The 16,875-nt window shown below is 58.7% G+C and overlaps 1 protein-coding gene across 1 annotated transcript in view; it reads right to left on the reverse strand.

Moving 5' to 3' along the window:
* Nucleotides 1-540: 540 nt before the first annotated feature.
* The window catches only part of ACOX3 (acyl-CoA oxidase 3, pristanoyl), a 40,300-nt gene continuing 23,965 nt past the window's right edge, over nucleotides 541-16,875 (reverse strand). Inside the window, exons 13-17 of the mRNA XM_065877731.1 lie at nucleotides 13,100-13,215; nucleotides 7,589-7,763; nucleotides 6,388-6,455; nucleotides 3,807-3,893; nucleotides 541-660 (exon numbers count right to left, since the gene is read on the reverse strand). Coding sequence (XP_065733803.1) covers nucleotides 541-660; nucleotides 3,807-3,893; nucleotides 6,388-6,455; nucleotides 7,589-7,763; nucleotides 13,100-13,215 — 566 coding nt within the window. The remainder of the gene's footprint in view (nucleotides 661-3,806; nucleotides 3,894-6,387; nucleotides 6,456-7,588; nucleotides 7,764-13,099; nucleotides 13,216-16,875) is intronic.

Genomic DNA, 16,875 nt, shown 5'->3' on the forward strand with positions numbered 1-16,875 from the left:
TGATGGAAGTTTCCAGTTCCACACAACAAAGTAATAAAACTGATTTTCTTTTCCTGCAAAATCTTCAACTATGTCATTCGGGTGGTCCATGGTGCAAATTAGTAAGGTTATAATTTAATTACATGAGAACGTCAAACCAGAGCGAACGAAGAATCAGACGGGCATCGTACAGGGCGTGGTGAAGCACAGCCTTGTAAGAAATCTCAGACGAAGGTAGGATATTGCCCGACCCGAACCACCAACGACCAGTTATACAATCAGCATATGAAAATAGAACGTCCAAAGCTCTAATTATCAAAAAGTGCTCAGTCCCTCAGGAAGACGTGATCTTTCACCCGGCAAATCAGCCCTGCCTTTCGGGCGTTACCCATCCTGCTGGGACTCGGGGTGGGGGGCAGGCCAGGATGAGCCAGTCCCGCCTTGGGCTCCACAGGACGAGCAGCCGGGCAAGGGCAGAGCTGTGGGTTCGGAGAGCGGCAGCCATCTCTGGGGCCTCCAGAACTTGAACCCGAGGTCCATGTCTTCACGGCTTCAGTGCGACTACAGCTTGGATTTCAAACTTCCTATGACGGGCTTGTTGGCAGAGAATTCCGACCACCACGACGCCCTCTCCAGCACCTTGCTTTCCTGGAGCACAGCGCTCCAGAGGTTTTTATAGAGCTGCAGAAAATACATACAGGACACACAGGTATGTAATAAGAAAGATTTTGAGCGTGGCAGTGCAACTGTGAAAACCCAGGAAGTTCTCTCCTGTCACTCATGGAAACATTTTCAGATGATGTAAATTTAATTCATGTAAATCAGTCTTTGCCAGGAGAGAACAACTGTGAAAATGCAACTATAAGGGACCATAACGTACACCTAATGATGAAGACATCCCGCTTGCCCTCGGCTTTGGAAATTCTCCTGGAAGGTGGATTCTGCAAGTCGACGTTTCTCTCGCACCCACGTGGCTGCTGGCTGGCGGGCGGCGGTACAGCCAAGCAGCAGCCTGACGGCTTGTCCCCTGGGCCACAGGGCCTGGGCACGCACTGTCCCCTCTCCGCCTACCCCGTCAGACTGTGCAGACCGGGCCAGCTAGCCGTCGCCTCAGGGCCCCCCGGGTGGAACTGCTCTCAGTTGTTATCTTCGAGGAAGGTCCTGAGCGTGGCAGGCAGCCGCCTGACGCCTCCCTGCTCCCAGCACGGCCAGCGTCCAGGCTGAGGTCCGTGGAGACAGGGAAGGGGCCGGTTTTGTATCTGGCTGATGCCGACAAATGTTACTTTTAAGAAGTCACCCTCCCCTGCACCTGCTAAACACACCCAGCAGTTCTGCCCACGTTCTGCTATTCTTGGCTCCCAGGGAGACACGAGGACAGGCTTTGTCTCCACAGGTCATCAATCCGAGGCGACACTGCATAGCCTGTGCAGTAAGTCAGTTATGCTTCACTTACTGATGACCTCAATCTCCTACAGCTGTGCTTGGTCATCTAAAATGAATTTCTGGGACTTGCCTGGTGGCGCAGTGGTTAGGAATCCGCCTGCCAATGCAGGGGACGTGGGTTCGAGCCCTGGTCCGGGAAGATCCCACATGCCGCGGAGCAACTAGGCCCGTGCGCCACAACTACTGAGCCTGTGCTCTAGAGTCCGTGCGCCGCAACTACCGAGCCCGCGCGCCACAACTACTGAAGGCTGCGTGTCAAAACTACTGAGCCCGCGCTCTAGAGCCTGCAAGCCACAACTACTGAACCCACGCACCACAACTACTGAAGCCCGTGTGCCACAACTGAGCCTGCGCTCTACAGCCCGCGCGCCACAACTACTGAGCCCACGTGCCAAAACTACTGAGCCTGTGCTCTACAGCCCGTGCGCCACAACTTCTGAAGCCCGTGCACCACAACTACTGAAGCCCGCGCACCTAGGACCCGTGGTCCACAACAAGAGGAGCCACCGCAGTGAGAAGCCCGTGCGCCGCAACGAAGAGTAGCCCCCGCTCGCCGCAACTAGAGAAAGCCCGCACACAGCAATGGAGACCCAACGCAGCCAAAAATAAGTAAATAAATAAATTTATAAAAAGTAATGCCTGACATTAAAAATAAAATAAAATGAATTTCTTACGTAGGAGCACCTGGTTCAAACCTCAGCCCTTAACACTAGGAGGAATGCACACTGCGTCAGGTACCCTGTTGGGTGAAGCCTCGGGCTGGAACCCGGCGCCCCTGTATCGAGACAGGACGGGATGGGACGGCCCTCCCCTACTCCTCCACCGCCCGCCCGTGAGCCAGGGCCGTCTTCTGCAGAGTCGCTCGGCGCCGCCTGTTCGGGGCTAATGCTTCCACGCGCCTGTGTCACAGAGGCCAGCCCATCTCCCGTGGGCTTGTCAGCACGTCATCCTCGTGCTCCTGCGGGGGCCCTGGCCAAGAGCAGCGTTCACTGTCTCCTGCCTTCCCTCCAGACGGTCCATCTCGGCCCCAATCCTGGCTCCGCTACAACCTGCCCGGCCCCTCCGGAGGCTGGGTTTCTCCCTGGCAAAGTGGACGTGGTAACACACACCGCGAGCGGGGACGCCCCGCCCAGCTGCGCAGCCAGAGGACGGCAGGCCCTCCACAGATGTACGGTCCCCGCCGTCCTGATTCAATGCGGGACTCGTCCGAACTGCCCACCCCAGTGCCTGGTACTCCTGTCCTAACCCCAGGTGTGGCTTGGGCTGGTCAGCGGTCCAGGCGCCTGCCCCCCCCCAGACTGATTGCAGTGTCCCCTGGGGACAGACGGAGGGTTCCTAGCACCCTACGTTCAGTCTCCTGGGTCAGCAGAAGTCTCAGCAGAAAGAACACGACAGCCCTGGAACCTCAGCAGTGACTTCAACACTGTGAAATGCCACGTCTCCATGGAAACACAGGGACAACCACCCACAGGTAGTGGGAGGCACTGAGCAGACCCGTGGGTATCGTCCAGCACGGGCGTCTCCACGTGGTGGAGGAGGTCAGGTAGGGATACCCGTGGGCACCGTGTGGGTCCCACACCAGGACAAAGTGGGGCCACTCTTGGGGGTGGCACTTCAGCTGGAGGCCGGAGAGGACCTCTCTGAAGAGGCGGCGTTCCGCTTAGAATGAACACAAGTGCTCCGGCAACAGGAACACAGGTGCAAAGGCCCTGGGGTGGGAAAGCGCCCAGTACGACGGAGAAACAGGGGGACAGTGAGACTTCAGTCCAGAGGGTGGGAGGGGCGCGGTGTGAAATGACCTTGGAGGACGGGGCAGAGGTCAGGTCGCGTGGGCTGGGGACGCAGGAAGGGATTTGGTGCCATTTCAGGTGCAGGACTCCATCAGAGCAGCTGTCTGACGAGGTCTGCTTTTTAAGCCATCGTTGTGGAGCGTGGGGATGAGGGGCGAGAGAGGAGCTCGGGAAGCCACGTGCGGGCTGCCGGCGAAGCACAGGCAGAGGGTGAGGGGTTACGAGCTAGTGCCGTGAGACGGTCAGAAGACCCGGGGGTGGAGAGGCTCCCAGGAGAGCGTGAAAAGAGCCAGACAGCTGCAGGGCCCCGAGCGTGGCACAGGCTCGGGCTGACCTCGGCATCACGGCCCAAGAGGGCGGCAATGCCGTCCCCTTTCTCAGAGGAGGGCAGGCTGGGGGACGGCTAACCCGCCCGTGACCACCCTCACGTCTCCCAGCCACTCCCTCCCTGCTGCCCACGTGTGACCAGAGACTCCCGGGCCACGGCATCATCTCAGGCTCTGCAACGACTGCCATCAGGCCCCAGAGAGCCCCCGGCTCGCGGTCCTGAGTGCAGCGGCCCCAGCCGCCATGGGAGGAGGCTCTGCTCTTTACCTCGCCGTCAGCTCTGCCAATCGGTGAGTTCAGGATGGAGTCAGGAGGGGCGATCACATCAACCAGGGCAACAGCATCGTCTTTCAGCTGTTGGAAAACAAAGTCCGTACACTTGGCAACTCCCGGCATCTCCATGGAGGCCACCGAGCAACAGAGCCTACAGCCCACTAGCAACGGTAACTCCGGCGGGCAGGCACATGCGGCTCAGTTACTAAAGTGCTATCTTTTCATTGGCCTGGATTTTAGGTTCCCTGAGTGCGTGTCTGAATATTTTCACCATGTTGCTATCCACTCAAGACTTCCAACGTTTTGTTTTTTTTTCAACAAGGTACGGACCGCTCGTAAAACTGACGATCTGTGGCTCATTAATTGGCAACTGTCTTCAGAGGTTTGTCTCTGAACCCTGACTTATCTGGGCAATTACTGTTCCAACAGAGGAAAATATGTCCGGAAAAAAATGTAAGAGAAAAAGCATTTACGAGCACCTGGAAAAGCCATCATTCCAACGCTCTTTGGTTCCCAGTAGTTTTATTACTCTCCCGTCCCATTATACAAATTATTCTTCAATATGACACGTGGAATTTATATGAGAAGACTCCCAAGCATTTTCTTGAAATGCAAAAAACAATTTTCTTAAAATGACTGTGAAATGCCGTGGCTGAACTGAAGAGAACGCTGGGACGGGGGCGACTTGAACAACGTATGAAAGCAACCGTTGAGTAAAGAGTCACAAGAACAGGGACGTGCAGCCCGCGTTGTGGTTCAGAGGCTGCTCCACGGCTCCGCACACCCTCGGCACCACAGTGGGCGAGGGGAGACGAGCCTGGACTGGGGTCGGCCAACGTTTAATGTAAGGGGCCCACAGGAAAGAGTCCGGCTTTGCGGGCCGCAGGGTCTCTGTCTCACGCTCACCTCTGCTGCGACGGTGAGGACGGTCCCACAGACGATGCATAAGGGAATGGCTGGACCAGGGAAGGAGCTGGCGCCCTCCACCCGGCCGACCCTGGCCTCCCCGAGTCAGGATGAGCCTGGATCTGCCAGGCGGCTTGGGCTGCATTATGGCCCGGGAACGCCAGCCACCAGCTCCGTGGTGTAAGCGTCACGTTTGAGAGCAAGGAAAACAATGGTTGTATTTTTTTTTTTTTTTTTTTTTTTGCGGTACGCGGGCCTCTCACTGTTGTGGCCTCTCCCGTTGCGGAGCGCAGGCTCTGGATGCGCAGGCTCAGCGGCCATGGCTCACGGGCCCAGCCGCTCCGCGGCATGTGGGATCTTCCCGGACCGGGACACGAACCCGTGTCCCCTGCATCGGCAGGCGGACTCTCAACCACTGCGCCACCAGGGAAGCCCCGATGGTTGTATTTTTAAAAATGGCAACTCACCACCTGTGGAACACATGAAGGAAGACCCCCTCCTGTTTAAGTAAACGTGGCCTCTGTACACGGCATGATCACAGAGACACCCTTACCCAGAGCCCACGTGGGGAGAGATGGGCGCTTGGGAAACAAACCCGGGAGAGCCTTAATGTCAACCACAGAGGCATCACCTAGAACTACATCAACTTGAAAGCCCTGAAAGGGGAGAAACGGAGTGGCCTGTCGCCCGTCGTGTGAGACACTGGGCAAAATGCTGGGGACTTTGGCTCATGTCTTACCATCAAAAGTAGAGAAATGCCTCTAACTGCACCCCCCGATACGGCAGCCACAACACACGTGACTGTTTCATTAAAATGAAAGAAAACTGGACTTTCCTGGTGGTGCAGTGGTTAAGAATCCACCTGCCAATGCAGGGATCATGGGTTCGGTCCCTGGTCCGGGAAGATCCCACATGCTGCAGAGCAACTAAGCCCATGCACCACAACTACCGAGCCTGTGCTCTAGAGCCCGCGAGCTTCAACCGCTGAGCCCATGTGCCGCAGCTACTGAAGCCCGCATGCCTAGAGCCCGTGCTCCGCAATGAGAGAAGCCACTGCAATGAGAAGCCCCCACACCACAACGAAGGGTAGCCCCCGCTCTCCGTAACTAGAGAAAGCCCGCGCGCAGCAATGAAGACCCAAGGCAGCCAAAAATAAATAAATAAAATATAAATAAATTGGTTTAAAAAAAATTAAAGAGAACTAAAAATCCTTGGTCACACTGGCCGCCATTCTAACAGCCCCAGGTGGCCAGTGGTGATGGTATGGGACAGCGCCGTCCCAGAACACGTCCACCCCCACACAAAGCTCCAGTGGACAGAGTGCCCTCAGAACATGATGTGGCGCTGGGGCCATCTGACTTTTCCGGGCGACAAAGGTAGAAGGATGCAATAAAAAAGGAAAATACCGTGAAACTAAAATTGGAGGCTAACATGAAATGCTGGAGAGAATTATCGATATTGCTGTAAAAAATTATTAGAGCGAGCTGAATGTGTACAGATTCTGCGCCAGTCTCTGAAAGTGACACTTCCTGAAATTTCTGACATAAGCACATTCTGTAAGTTTCCCGGCTGTGCTAACAGTGGGAAGCTAAGGTCAGTGAACGTTAATATACGGGTGATCGTGTGTAATGTGGAAATCGTATAAGGATATAAGGGGATTTCAACTCACCTGGGCACACAGGGCCAGGATGGCGTTCTCTACCGTTTTACCTGCTTGTTCACCAGAAAAGTAGCCACCTGTAAGCAGAGCGCTGGTTACTCTGGGTTCTGCTACCCTAACTCCCAAATTACCCACAGATTGCAAACATGCTGAAACAGCTTTCCAAAAGAGCCCATTCTGTGTGAAAATGTCTCGCTACTGCTGCCCGAGCCCCGCTGCGACCCCTTCACAGAAAGGCACCGGCCAGGGCTGGGTTCCTGTGTCCCCCTTCCCGCCAGCTCACTGAGCTTGTGCTGGGGGTCAGAGCCGGGAGCTGGGGAGGCTGAAGCCCAGGAAGGCGGCCTCGGGGGGCTGGGGGCAGACCTGCGGGGCAGGGCCGGCGGCAGGCAGAGCGTAGCGCGGACGGTGGCAGGAGGCTGAGCTGGGGGCCAACAGGGGCTGCGGGCACACAACTGCACCTGCGGGCATGTGGGCGTCTGTAGCCACCAGGGGCTGGGCACGAGACCCAGCCCCTCAGCCTCACCTCCTACAATGCGGCGGGCTGTGCCGTGCCGTCCAACAGGCCTAAAGAGGTGGCCCCGACTTTGCTGCGGGACTGGCTTTTGTCTGACTTTTGCCGCAGAGAACGGCGCCCGCTCGCTCGGAGTGGGTGGGCGCCTCGCCCCACACCCTGCTGCTCCCTCTAGCCGGGAGCCCTCGGGCACCACCTCCCAGGGGCAACACCAGCCCCAAGAGGGAAAACATGGGTTCCCGGCAAGGGGGAGGGGAAAAGTATACTCCTCACACAGCCCAGAAGTACGCACAGAACGTGAACAGATACACAGAGTAGCTGTAGTGCTAACACGTCATGGGGGTGGCTAGGAAAAAACGCCTAAAAGGGCTCCTTGGGGGATAATAATGAAAATGAAGGTTGAGAAACTCAGGTTTACCCCCTTCCCACCAATCTTCCAGGAATCAGGCCCTTCATCACCGCCTCCAGGAAGCCCTCCCGGATCCCCAGTCTGGGCATTCCTGGGGGTGCTGCCCCAGCAACCCGGGCTCGGCCCTGTGGGCGCCACCCTGCTGCTGTGCTTTTCTTCTTGTGGCCTCTGGGCTCCTCACTCAACGTGTGATGAGTGCTCAGAAAATGGCACGGAAGGAGCACCACACGGGGAAAGCAGAGTCTCCTGGGTAAAGCGGAGGGCGCCCAGCTCCTGGGCAGCGGGCTCACCTCGGTAGAGCAGGGCCGTGTGCTGGTTCAGGGACCACAGGGCGTAGAGAGCGCTGAGCCGCCCAAGTACAGCCCGCAGCGGGGATGGCACGTCGGGCTGGTGCACGTGCTCGTGGAACCTCCGCACGACCGTGAGCTCCAGGAATGCCAGGGCCAAGGGGCGGCAGCAGTACACCTTCAACAGAACACAGCACACGGCGTTCGGGAACGCACAGCAATATCTGCGAGCCAGCAGCATTAATGCAGCAGGGGACGGACGGGGCCGGGCAGTGCCTCTGGGGAAGCACCACGGAAAGGCCTGCAGGAACACAAGCCCAGCTGCAGTGGCTCTGGACCTCAGGCCCGGCGACCTCTCTCGGCTCAGTCCCATCTGGGACGCGGGGTGACCCCACAGCCAACACACAGGCACGGCGGGCTTGTCCAGCGCGGCCAGTGGCGTCTCCAGGAGGTGGGCTCCCTGAGAGCACAAGGTCAATTCTCTTGTACCCGGGGCCACGGACAAGACTACTCCGGGGACTCACCTGAGAGTGACGTCAGCTCCTCCAAGGGCGTGGCCACGCCCCTGCCTCCCAAGTTTCTAAAGATCAGCCTTTCTCTCCCACTCTCCTATCACGTCCAGGAATAAGGCAACCACTGAACAGGGGCCAAGACGTGCAGCCGTTCCCAGCCGAGTTTTACTTGCGTGTGAGTTCTGATGCTGGCTTTGTGGAAGCAGGAAGTCACCACGGATCTTTCGGTCCCAGCTTTTTCTCTTTTAACCAATATCCAAAACGTCTGCTGCTAATCATTGGCTTTGCTCGTCAGCTTTTCTTTCCGCATCTCTAATTGATCAGTTTACTGCTTTTTTATTAGAACAATTATAGATGCGTCCCTGATTTATTATAATGAGCATGTGTTGCTTGTGTAATTAAAAAAATAATCCAGCAGGGAGGTGACCGGGGACGGGGCAGGGTGAAGACCTTTATTCAGTGCCTGCCTACTTTGCCCCCGACCATCGACCGCAATTGACAGACTGCGGTCCAGAGTGCGGTCCGGGGCGGGGGGAAGGGGGCGCAGGCGCCAAGGGGCAGGGGCTATGATTTCAAGGCCTGCTCTCGACATTCAGAGCAAACACTGGGTCGTCCCTTGGTCACTCCCGAGGCCGAGGCTCTCCCAGGGCCTGCCCGAGACCAGGCGCCCTCAGGAGAACATTCAAGGGAAGGATGGTTCCCCGGCCTCGTGCCGGTCTGCCTCGTCCGACCCCAACACCCCGCTGGGCTTCTGAAGCCGCAAGGGCACACATCCTGCGTCCCCATGTCCGGCCTGGAGGGCCAGCCCGGGGCCTTCAGAGCGGCTTTGTCCCCTTCCCTCTCGCACACGCTGTGGTATGTGCGCCCTTGGCTTCGGAGGGTGAGCGCTGGGGGAGGCTGGGTGAGGAGACCTCACAGGAGGGAAGCTGACGACGGACGTGGGCAGGGAGTACCCCACCCTCACCCCAGGCCAGGCACTAAGCTCACAAGAGCCAGCAGGTTATCACTTGATCCTCCCCGGACCCCACGGATGAAACAAGGTCACGCAACGGGCAAGAGGTGGAGACACAGCTGAACCCAGGCAGGCTGGCCCCAGTGTCCACCCCTTCACTGCATCGCTAGAGCGTGTCATTACAGTCACCACCCGCACCCCTAAACGTGCTCACGCGCCGTGGGCTCCGCTCTGTGGGAGGCCCTTGCGAATCCCAGAGGCCGGGCTCAGAACTGAATCCAAACTCTCCGTGCTCTCCACTTCACTCTCTCCTTTTCAACCACGTGGATTTTCTAGTATGAAATCACATTGCGTTCATCTTATTTCCCAGTACAAGCGGCGCACGTCCATTTCAGCTATGGCATCGGCTGGTACAGGCCTGGAAAGGCGGCGCCACCTCTGACCTCACCACCCAGAAAACACGTCCTGAGCCCCACCGAGCTCTGAGTCACTGACGCGGAAGTGATTCAGGGTCGAGGGGACCAGCTTCCAAATCCACTCGGCTTTTCCAGACGTGCACGTGTGGACAGGCGGTTTCCGCCCCAAGCCCAAGCTTCTTGGTCTGAGAAGAGGGGGCGTCAGGGCGCAGCCTCCAAGCACTGCCAGGAGGGGCATCAGACAGCATCTCACGTGTCCAGCACCTGCTCGGGGTCCCAGAAGCTGCTCTGTGATGGTGGCTGCTCTTCTACTCTGTCTCAGTCCCAGGACTCGGACACACATGAAGCTGCTATGTGGAAATGTTCAGATGAGGCCATCAGCCACCTGGGGGACTTGGGCTTTGGGGGTCCGCCCCACCGCGACCTCCGTGCCCAGGACGCCCGATGCAGCAGCGGGCTCAGGAGCCCACGTCTACTTCCCCGCCCCACTGACTGGGCGCCAGGGGCTGGCTGGCTGGCTCTCCTGGCCGCTCGTCAGGCCACCTGCCCTGCTGCCTGGGAACCTGAATTAATAGCCGTGGAGAACACGGTGCACGGGCAGCATACGTGCTGGGCCTGGGTGGTCACGTGGATGCAGGCCGTGGGCAGGCAGGAAGTGTCTGAAGGAAGACATGGCAGAGGCGAGATTCCACGAGCCACAGAGAACAGATCTGCTTCCGCTTCCCATCAGCTCCCCGCTCCAGACGGGAGGTTCCACTGACTCAGGGGTCCTTGACTGGGGCCGGTTTGCCCCCTGGGGCATCTGGCACCGTCAGGAGACAGTTTGGGTTGTCACGACTCGGGGGTGTTGTTGGCATCTTAGTGGGTACAGGCCTGGCGTACTGCTGGGCACCCCACAATGCACGGACAGGTCCCCCAAAATCACACAGCCCGAACACGCATAGGAGTGAGGGCCTCACTCCAGCTCCCGTGTCCTCAACTTCCCTCCCAAATCCTTACACGCAGTACGCGTCCTTGGCTTCTCCCGGACAGCCTGTCCTTGCCGCCAGCAGATCTGACCACGCTATTAACAGACATGGGCCAGTGCCCACAAAGGGTCCTTATGGTGTCCACTCTGGGGCCGTGGTGGGGACAGAAACACTCAGGGGTGGTCCTACCCCCCATGGTACAAGCTGCTCCATACTCAATGTTTCTGCAGCTCTGTAACCACGAAAAGCTCCAGAGAGGCCAGCAGTCTGACGTGTGAGGCCAGGAAGGTCCATTCCCCTCTCCCTGCACTGGTCCCAGTGCCAGGGTCCTCCCTCCCATGCACCCCCACCCCCACTAAACCTACAGCCCCAGGTAAAACATTCAGATCCAGGTATCAGTTTCTGGTGTGCTCTGATTTCTGAGTATATTTGCATTTTAACAGGTAATAAATATTTTAGGCAAAAAACAAACTGAACTATTCAAGCGTGGACATCAGCCGTGCAGTGTGGGGGAAAGAGCTGGACTCAGGGGTCACACCTGGCTTGGGTTCAATGCTTGGGACTTCTTACTAGCAGAAGCAGATAAAGAAAAGTTTATCAACTTCCCCCCCTACCCCCCGGTGAGTCAAAGAGTGAACACGCTTTATATTTTCACAAAAGCAGCCAGTGACCTCCCCCAGAGGGCACAGTAGTTCACAGCCTCGGCTGACAGCGCATGGAGTAGTCCTCGTCCATCAGACACTGTCCTCTGACCCGCGCATCCCTGGCCCTGGTTCATGGTCAGCGACTGCTGTGGCTGCCACCTCGGGCCAGCGGCTGGTTTCCGGGACAGGCTGACCCTCAACCTATAGGAACTCTTTCCTACCGTCGGTTACGTACGTCTCATGCTTCCCCAGACTGGAATCTGTCTTCTGACTTCGCTTGTAGTATCTTTTGCTATTTAGAAAGGGTGAACGTATGTGTAGTCAGAGCTGCCAGTTTTCTCTTCTTTCACAGCCTCTGAGTTTCCTGTCAAACTTGAGCAGCTCGTCCCGCCGAGGGCACGTAAACATTCGCTGAAGTTTCCCTCTCGTGCTCTACTGCTGCTCCCATCACCATACGGGCGGGGACCACATCTCCACAGGACCCTGAACGTCTGTCCCAGGGCTCTGAGGTGCTCTCAGCTGTCAGGATGACCCGGCGCTCACTCTTAATGCTCCGCGATCCAGACCAGGTCTGGAGAACGCAGACCCCCTCTCGGGTCACCCTCCCCTCCAAGCCCCGCGGCCGCCTTCCAGTACACATCACGGCCACTCCGTCTGGCCGCACCTCAGCTCTGAGGCTCTCCCCAGGGACACCCGTCTTGGCTGGACCCAGGCTGGGTATGCTGCCACGAGGCTCACTGAAGTGCCGTTGCCAGGTTCTCAGTCGAAGGTCTAAATGTGAACTCCTTCTCAAACGACCAAGCCACACACTCGGGTTCTGTTGTCTGTCTGTGCAGGTGCCGGGCACAGGCCGGCGGGCATGGCGGTGTCGCAGATCGGCTCAGACGAGGCCTGTGGTGACCTTCTGGGCAGCTCTGCGGGATTCGGGTGTGCTGGGAAGGGGTGACCTCTGTGTCCTCCATCTCTTCGGGGTCTTGGGCTACAATGCAGAGAAAGGAGGGACTCCGCAGCCGTCAGTGTCCGAGTGACCGAGGGTGCCGTGGCCCCAGCCCACGTGGAAGGATCGTGTTCACACCTCCTCTCTCGGGTTCCTGGACTGAACTAGGGTTTCACCAACCTTGACGTCTGCTGACTTCATTGAAGACACAGGTTTGATCCCGGTTTATTCGCCCTCGGTCAGAGCCTTTCCAGTGAAGCCCCATCCCGGTGTGCTCCTCCCCCTTCCTGGGGCAGACACGCCCGGCAGGTCCCCGGATGCCTGCTCTGCTCTGCTCTGACTGCATATGCTCAAGGGGGTGAAGCTGTCCCTCGCAGCACAGGGGGCGGGGCCCTCGGAAGTGATGGGCAGACGTGGCCCCAGGCTATCGGGGGAGGCTCCATCGCCCAGTGTCCAAGGAGAAGGGATGACACCAGTTTTAGAAGCTTCCTGGGCTACGTTTTTCCCAAACGACACCAGTCACTGTAGATGCACGGGGCCCACGGACCACAGCAGGACCAGATCCCGCGCAAAGAGGTGTTTAGAGTGGCTGTTTTCGTGCTGGCGATTCCAGACACGAGAGGCAGCCCTGTCCCAGAGTGAGAACCAGAGCTGCCCTTGGGGCAGTCTCACCGAGCCTCCTTGGAGAGAAGCACAATGACTAAGGAAGCAAATGCAGACGGAGCACGGGTGGGACCTCACAGGAGTCACCGCGCCGTCACTGTGCTGGGCGGGAGGAACCCTGGTGGCTGACGGGCTCCCACAGCCCCGGGTCCCCCCGCCAACCAGCACAGCTCTGGCCCACGGGCCACACACTTGTCAGGGGCCTTAGACAGGATGCCCACAACCTCTTCCACACGGGGCAAGGGCGGCGCCACCGTCCCAACAGCAAACCAAGGTGCGGAGAGGTCAGGCCAAGCGCCCGAGGTCACAGGGGCTGAGCAACAGGGCCTGCCATCACCAGGACATGCAGCTCACCCAGGACACGACGGGGCGGGAATTAGGAGCGAATCATTAGAAAAGCAACCTTTAAAACAAACACGTACCTGACAGTTGTTTCTTGCTTCAAAGTCGTCGCTTCCCGATTGTTTCTCTTGATTTAATTTCTGATAACTCTCGCGGAGCAGGTAACAGACCAACCACTCGTATGCCGCCAGTGGGACTTCAAAACGAGAAACGGAGAAAACTGTAACCGATGTAACTGTAGGGCGTCTCACCCTTGTCGAGAACTCAGCTCTCCAGTTTACAGGTGCGGAAACCGAGGGACTGCCCACGGCACAGCCCGGGTGGTGGCCGGGCTGGGACAGGCGCAGGTGAGGGTATTTCCTGGCTCTGCTGTGAGGCCAGCCCGTGTTCTCCACGGTTCTAGCAGCCACGGAGCCCACAGGGTCACGGAGGCGCTTTGGGGGCAAGCACCTCATTTACGATGAGGATACACAGTCTGGAAGAAACTCGGATCCGCACGGACGTCAGGACGACTTTCCAGCAGGCGGTAGGAGGAGGGGCGCCCTGTCCACCTGGCCAGCCCGGCCCTGGGGCCCTGGACCTCACACCGGCTCCCCTGAGGCCTCGCCCCCCCTCGCCCGAGAGCCCTGAAGCGCAGAGAGGAAGCACCACAGCAGGGGTGTAGACAGACAGGGACGGGCTGGAAGGGCCTGGAGGGAGACCTCCGTCCTCCTCCCCACGCCCCAACGCCGCGCCCGCATCTGTGGGTCCTTCTCGCCACATCTCCGCTAGTTCCCAAGGACTTGGCGACCTCAGCACAGCCTGCCCGGCAGGACTGCTACCGCCTCTTCCGTGAAGGACACAGGGCGTGAGGACGAGCCCAGGCACACGGCGGGTGAGCGGGGTAGGGGTGCGGAGTGTGACCTGGCCACGTGGCTCTGCGTCCACGCTTTCCCGCCCGACCCAGGCAAAGGGCCCAGAGCCAGGGCGCCCAGGCCTGCGGGGCCTGCAGCTGCTCTCGGCTCCGGACTCCCAGGTGGGATCGGGCCGAACTGGGTCTGGGCACAAAGCCGGGGCACGGGGCACCTGGGATTTCCTTCGATGTCACACAGCCCGTTCCCTGGGAAGATGACACATAGTACCCACTGCTACAGGTCCTGCTACAGACCCCCGACCGTTTCACGCTGTCGTATCCGTTACCTCACAGCACAGCTGAGAACTTCGAACTTCATTAAAGAGCAAACGATCCATGTCACTGGGCTGAGGAATCGGCTCAAAGGCTGCAAGCAGCCTGCCCGAGCTCACACAGCTGTTCTCAGGGAGCCCAGTGAGGTGGGGGTGGGGATCCGGGATGAGGCACCCCTCCCAGAGGCCTGCCAGGTCGGGTGGCTGGAACGGGGCCCCCTGAAGTCACATCCATGTCCTAACCCCCTGAAACCTGTGAATGTGCCCTTACTTGGGCACAGGGTCTTTGCAGATGGAATGACGTGACAACACGGGGTCATCCTAGATCAGGGTGGCCCTGAATCCAATGAGAAAAAGGAGAAGCGCACACACAGAAGAGAGGCCGTGCGAAGGCAGAGGCAGAGATGGGGGACGCGGCCACAAGCCCAGGGATGCCTGCAGCCCCCACGAACTGCGGAGATGAGGAGGGAGCCTCCCCGGAGCCTCCGGAGGGAGTGCGGCCCCGCCCACACCGGGGCAGTGAGCTTCGGTCCAAGACACATTCCTGCTGTTTTCACACCCAGTCCTGTGCCACGGGACACCCACAAACCAGCGGCCCAGGGTGCTGCCCTTCAGGACATCCCTGAAAAGCCAGGTGGACACTGGAAACCAGCTCAGATGCCGACGGGGCCCACTCTGACGCATGTGTGTCCCAGGGTCTTTGTGGCTAAACTCTTCCTGCCGGATGGACCGTCACCAAGATGGTAACAGGTGGGCGCCACGGGGACTCAGATTTTCCATGATTTATTTACGTGGCAACAAAACCCAGGAAGTCGCCAAGGCCAGAAGCCGCTCAGGCTAATTGCTGACCCCAGCCAGAGGCCCCAGCATCCCACGACACAGCAACCGCGGCTCCTCCGGACTGTTCCCAGACGCTGCCCGGGCAGGCGACCCTCTGCAGAAGTGACCCGGCTCCCCGAGGGCCCCGCACCACGTGGAGCCCCCGTGCTGACGTCAGCAACCAGTTCACGGTTTGCTCTGTGCTCCGAGTGAGAAGCAAGCTTGATACACGAGTTGCTGGAACGTTTTTCTTAGAAATTCCACTTTTAGCCCTTATTTTTTCACAGAGAAGCGGGTCACACTGCTCTGTGTTCACACGGAAGGGCGGAGCCCCCAGCGAGCACACAAAAGGTACGATCACGGCCGGGCGGCGTGTGGGCCACTCGGAGAGTCCGTCTGGGGCGTGAGGAGTCATCGAGAACAAACTGGGGGAAACCGGCACAGGTGGGCGGTAACGCTCTTGCTTGGGGGCTGCTGAAGGCCCAAGACAAATGCTGCTTCAACTTCAGTCCTCAAGTCCCTCCCAGGTTCCTAGGTCACAAATGGCCTCCTCGGGGCTCCCCGGCTGCTCCCCTGCACCCCTCGAAGGCCCTGAGCGCTGCCTGTCTCCCCATGCCGGCTCCCCCCACCCAGGCGCACTCCCAGGGCGGCCACTGTCACTACGGTCAATCACTCCGAGGTCTGCCCACCTGCGTGGCCTCTCAGTGTCGGGGCTCCCCGACACGCCCACCGGGCCCTCAACATGGGACTGCTGAACTCCCAGTTTCACCAGCACCCACCCCCCGGGGGGTCTCTCACCTGGCCCTCCATCGAACGTTCCACCTGACCATCCCCCCGACCATCCCCCCTGCCCTCACCCAGCTCCCGTCACTCTCTCCTGTGCTGCCCCTGCCCGGGTTCTGGTCTCCTGGCTGGTCTCCCGAGTCCAGCCTTGCTCTGCATCGGCACCAGAGCACGCCTTCCAAAGTGGGGCTCTGGCCCAGGTGCGCCCCAGAAAGCAAGGCTTGGCCACCTGGCCCCAGATCCCCGGCTGGCACACAGCCCCAGGTGTGGGAGCCATCTGCCCTCCCACCATGCCCACCCCACGGCTCCTGTGTGGCTGACTGCTCCCCAAACGCACCGCTCTGAACCTCCAAGACCCACCTTGCAAGCCGCCTTCCTGGGAAACACTCTGCACCCACCATTCCCAAGGGAGGGCCCCAGCTCATGGCGGCGAGCCGCCCACGAGGGCGGGGGGTACCGCATTCCCTCCTGATACCTTACAGGGGAAACTGAGGCTCAGAGAGGTTAAGCATCTAGCTCGAGGTTACACAGCTGACTGCAGACCCTGAGCTCCCAACCTCTGGGCGGTGTGCTGACCGCACCATGTACCCCTCTGAACACGTGATGCTACACAACCCTACTGTCCTGTGTATATACACAATGGTCAGAGCAGCCAACACGCTGAACTGCAATTATTTAATATTTTTGCAAATAAGCCAACTAAAGGAAAAAACTGGGCCTCAGTTATTAAGCGACGTGCAGCTCCTCAACACTCAGGACCATTTGTTAAACCCATCCTCAGCACATAAGTCAGAGGAAGCAGACAGAGAGCTGCCCCACCCGGCCCCTCCCTCTCCAAATAAACCTTCTAATCCCTGAAGGAAAAATCTGCCGACCTTGCAGACAGCCCTCGCTCAATACTGGAACGGTCTTGAGTGTCCAGCCCTACAGAGCCCCAGGGTCATATGTCATTTATGGACTTTTTACCAAAGATGCAGCTGAGACAAAGGCTGGCCCCGAGACGTGGGATTTCATGATCGAATGCCCTGGAGACGAACGGCTGGCTGTGGGCTGCCGATCGTCAGTGTTGGATGCCAAGCCCCTTTTGTCA

Source organism: Phocoena phocoena, chromosome 5, assembly GCF_963924675.1.
Source record: "Phocoena phocoena chromosome 5, mPhoPho1.1, whole genome shotgun sequence".
Classification (NCBI taxonomy): Eukaryota; Metazoa; Chordata; class Mammalia; order Artiodactyla; family Phocoenidae; genus Phocoena; species Phocoena phocoena.